Raw genomic sequence first — 4,498 nt, forward strand, 5'->3', positions numbered from 1 at the left:
TTGTGAGCCACCATGTGGTTGCTGGGAATTGAACTCAGGACCTTTGGAAGAGCAGGCAATGCTCTTAACCTCTGAGCCATCTCTCCAGCCCCCACATAAACACTTTTCTAATTTACTTGAGACTGATGAATTAAATCAACCTGTTCTTAATTAACATAACCAAATTGTATAAGTTGCATAATGAAAGGTTTGTTCTGTTTTTGTCTTGTACTTTATAAAAATTGAGTTTGGAAAAGTTACAAGCCAGGTGTGGGGCCACACGCCTTTAATCCCAGCAGTCAGGAGGCAGAGGCAGGGGGATCTCTGTGAGTTTGAGATCAGCTTGGTCTATATAATGAGTTCCAGGCCATTCAGAGCTGCATAGTGAGACCCTGTCTCAAATAATTTTTTAAAAAGGAGTTCTAGAAGCTAGGTGTAGTGACAGGCACCTGTGATCCCAGCATTGGGGATGTAGAGACAGGAAGATCTGGAATTTAAGGTCCTCATCAACTGCCCAGGAAGTTTAGGGTCATCCCAATTTAAACGGTGCCTTGTCTCAAAAAGAAAACAAATTCTAGAAATGATTGATCGCTATTATTCGTGTTTAAGCATCTGTTTTAGTTTCCTTTCCATTGTGATAAAACACTGACCAAAAGCAATTTAGAGGTTGAAAGGGTTTATTTGGCTGACACATCCAGGTCACAATCTATCTCATAAGTGAAGCCTGGACAGAAACCTGAAGGCAGACACCATGGAGGAACACTGCTTGCTGGCTCCTGAAGAAGACTCTTGCTTAACTAGTTTTCTTATACAGCACTGGACAGCTAGCCCAGGGAATGCTGCCGCCCACAGTGGGCTGGGCCCTCAGGTCAGTTAACAATGAAGACAATTCCCCACAGACATGCCCACACACAAGTCTGATCTGGGTAGCCCCTCAACTGATATTCCCTTCTCAAGGGCCACCAGGCTGTGTCAAGCTGCTAGTTAAGTAACCAGGACAGCATCTGAAATATATTTGATTTCATTTAATATATGAGGACATTACAAAAACAAAACAACAAAACACTAAATGTCATTGTCTACAGTGTAATTGGTTGTTATAAGCAGACTTCACTTGGACAGAGCTATCTATGAAGAAAAGGGTATTTATTACATGTTTGTCTTTCTAAAGTTATTTTCCCATATAAATTGTGTTAAATTTTGCAAATTTTCTTTGTTGAACGAAGTCATAGCTCAAATCTATGAATTTAAAACATGAATTTTATAATCTTACTTCCAGAAACATTATTTTCCTATCTGTAGTAGTTTAAGATACAGTTCAGCCATTTAGCATTTGAGGTTTGATCTCTTATTAATGGTTCATTCATAGATTATTTCAAAACATTTTCCTTAAGAAAACTGAGATGTGAGCTGGGGAGATAGCTCACCGGCAGAGTGCTTGCCTAGCATATGAGACCCTGAGTTCAACTCCTTTGCGCTGTAAAAAATGAGGTATGGGGCGATGAAGATGGGGGTCATGGAGATGGCTTGGTGCTGAGCCTGATGGTGAGCCTGGTCAAAGCTGAGTTCAGCACCGTGGAGTTTCCTGGGAAGGAGGGCACAGACTCCCACGGCTGCTCTGATTTCCAGCTGCACACTGTGGTGCACAAATTAGAGTATACACATTAAATAAATGTAATTTTTAAATTAAGAATCATAGAGAGTTTTGAGATGAATTTTTAGAAGCTTCTAAACATGGTCTAGATGTGTTAGTCACTGTCATCCTAATTTGGTCTATTGTAGGTTTTTCTATGATTTTCTTTGGAGAGACTGGGATGATGAAGAAATTTGTGAGAATTATACTGCCCTTATTGAAGAGAGAATTAATCTGTAAGTAGAGTTGAGAAAGCGCTGAGCCACTTCTGAGGGAGGCACGTATAACTGCATTGTTATTTCCAGGTGGTGCGATATTCAGGACGGGACAATCCCTGGCCCCATCGCGCAACGCTTCAAGAAAACTCTGGAGAAATACAAAAACAAGCGTGTTGAGCTCATCGAGTACCAGAGCAACATTAAAGAAGACCCCTCTGCAGCCGAGGCCGTCGAGTGCTGGAAGAAGTACTACGAGATCGTGATGCTCTGCGGGTTGCTGAAAATGTGGGAAGACTTACGCCTGCGGTGAGGATTTGTTCTGCTGAAAGAGCCACAAAGAACGTGTGGTTAATCTTGTGTGGTAGCATTTGGCCCACAGATTGGCTTGATTAAAATAGTTCAGGAAGCTAGATGTGATGATGCACATCTACAAGCCCAGCATGTGGAGATGGTTGAATGTAAATTTCTCCATTTAAAGACAATCCCTTAAAAATGGTGGTGGTGGCACACATCTTTAATTCCAGCACTCAAGCAGATCTCTGAGTCTGAGGTTAGCCTGATCTACAAATCGGGTTCCAGGACAACCTGGGCTATTTCATAAAGAAATCCTATCTTGAAAAACCAAAGAAAGAAAAAGGAAGGCAAAGATGTAGAATGTAAGGGCTTACATTCCACTATCTAAGAGATCTTGTTGGCTAGGTATGGTGGCACACACCTTTAATCCCAGCATGTAGGAGGCAGAGGCAGGCGGATCTCTGTTAGTTTTAGGCAAGTCTTGTCTATATGCAGAGTTCTAGGCAGCCAGACCTACATAGTGAGACCCTGTTTCAAAAAAGCCAAAATAAATAAGTAAAGAAATAAAAAATGAAGGCTCTTGTTAGATTGCTCTGAAATTGCTTATGGTCAATAAACGGTGGTTTACTAAGTTAAGATAGGTTGAGTTTTTCCATGTTAATTCACCTACAAATATTTTCTACTATAGAGTTCATGGACCCTTCTTTCCAAGGATTCTGAGACGTAGGAAAGGGAAGAGAGACTTTGGGAAGACTATAACACACATCGTAGCAAAGGTGATGACGACCGACATGGTAAGAAACATTCTTCCGTGGTCACTTAGGTGTGCTGCACAGTGTGGAGGAGTCATGCCCGAGGTAGAGCTCTTGTGTGACGTGGTGAGGATGCCTCGGTTCTCCCTTATGCCCGTCTCAGTGTTGGCACCCGATACTAGATAAGCACTGAGAGCTCTTCACAGCGCCCTGGCCTTGTTGCCAGTGCAGCCCACGAGAGGCTGCACACAGGAAAACAGAGGGACAGTCTCGGCTCTTCACACCTCACAGATTTCAAGATGGAGACATGGGCAAGTAAAGGCAGCAACAGCTACGACACAGACTAAGAAATACTGCAACAGGGTTATGTGCAGGGCCAGTTTCAAAGTATTTTTACGGTGCCAGCTGGGAAAATGAAGCCCACTGAAACCTGGTTATATATCAGATTGGTGAACTCTGGGGGAATGTGTTTAGTCAGTCTCTGAACAAATACAAATTGCTTTGAGGCCAAAAGTAAATGGTGACTTGATGCTTAATAGTGTTTCCCAGCCATCTCTTTGAACTGCTTTGCTTGGTCTCTGTACTCCCCTGGCTTTCATGGTCTCTAGATGCTTTCCCCCCTGACCTCTCAATGCCCAGTTTGTCTTTTCCTGCACTGTCTTGTCCTGTTTATCAGTTATAACTTCACCTGTTTACAGTCCAAAACACATATACACAGGCCAGGTGTTTGTTCTCGGCCCAGACCTACTCCAACCTGTTTACTCCTAAGCACTCCAGTGCCTGCCTGTGATTAAATTCAAGATATTTATGCACTGGCTTGCTCATGTTCCAGAACTCTGTATTCCAGTAAATGGTCCCAGCATTGGTTTAGTTGCTAATTACAGTTTTTCAGGAGTTACTTTAATAGTCCCAACCAATCACCTTTACACATAATTTAGCCTTGTGTGGTTGGTTTTTTTTTTTTGTTGTTGTTGTTGTTGCTTTGTTTTGTTTTATTCTTTGGGGGCCTACCACCCAGCTTCCAAATAAGTACACGGAGAGTTATTCTTGCTTACTTCTGAATGCCCAGCTTAAACGTGGTTTGTTTTCTAATTTAAGTTATCCTATTTTTCTTTAACTACATTTTGCCTCTGAGCTTTTTACTTTTCTTTATTCTATATATCTTTCTTTCCTTCTTACTCCATAGCTGGTTAGGTGGATGACTGGGTGGCTGGCCCCTCTTCTCCTTTTCTCGCTCCTCACTCTCTTCCCTCAATTTCTCCTCCTTTTTATTCTCTCTGCCTGCCAGCCTTGCCTGTTTCTCTCTCCTGTCTAGCTGTTGGCCATTCAGCTCTTCATTAGACCAACCAGGTGTTCTAGGCAGGCAAGGCAACACAGCTTTATAGGGTTAAACAAATGCAACACATCTTTGCATCATCAAACAAATATTCCACAGCATAAACAAATATATCTTTTTTGTTTTGTTTTGTTTTATTTTGAAACAGTTTCTCTGTGTATCTTTGGAGCCTGTCTTGGAACTCACTCTGTAGACCAGGCTGGCCTCAAATTCACAGAGATCCACCTGCCTCTGCCCCCCAAGTTCTGGGGATTAAAGGTGTGCGCCACCACTGCCCGGCTGAGTC

At 42.4% G+C, this 4,498-nt stretch overlaps 1 protein-coding gene across 1 annotated transcript in view; it reads left to right on the forward strand.

The window, feature by feature from the left end:
• The window catches only part of Shcbp1l (SHC binding and spindle associated 1 like), a 28,898-nt gene that overhangs the window by 11,392 nt on the left and 13,008 nt on the right, over positions 1-4,498 (forward strand). Inside the window, exons 3-6 of the mRNA XM_026787579.1 lie at positions 1,471-1,634; positions 1,762-1,848; positions 1,918-2,136; positions 2,813-2,918. Coding sequence (XP_026643380.1) covers positions 1,471-1,634; positions 1,762-1,848; positions 1,918-2,136; positions 2,813-2,918 — 576 coding nt within the window. The remainder of the gene's footprint in view (positions 1-1,470; positions 1,635-1,761; positions 1,849-1,917; positions 2,137-2,812; positions 2,919-4,498) is intronic.

The sequence above is a fragment of the Microtus ochrogaster genome (assembly GCF_000317375.1).
Source record: "Microtus ochrogaster isolate Prairie Vole_2 chromosome 6 unlocalized genomic scaffold, MicOch1.0 chr6_random_2, whole genome shotgun sequence".
Taxonomy (NCBI): domain Eukaryota; kingdom Metazoa; phylum Chordata; class Mammalia; order Rodentia; family Cricetidae; genus Microtus; species Microtus ochrogaster.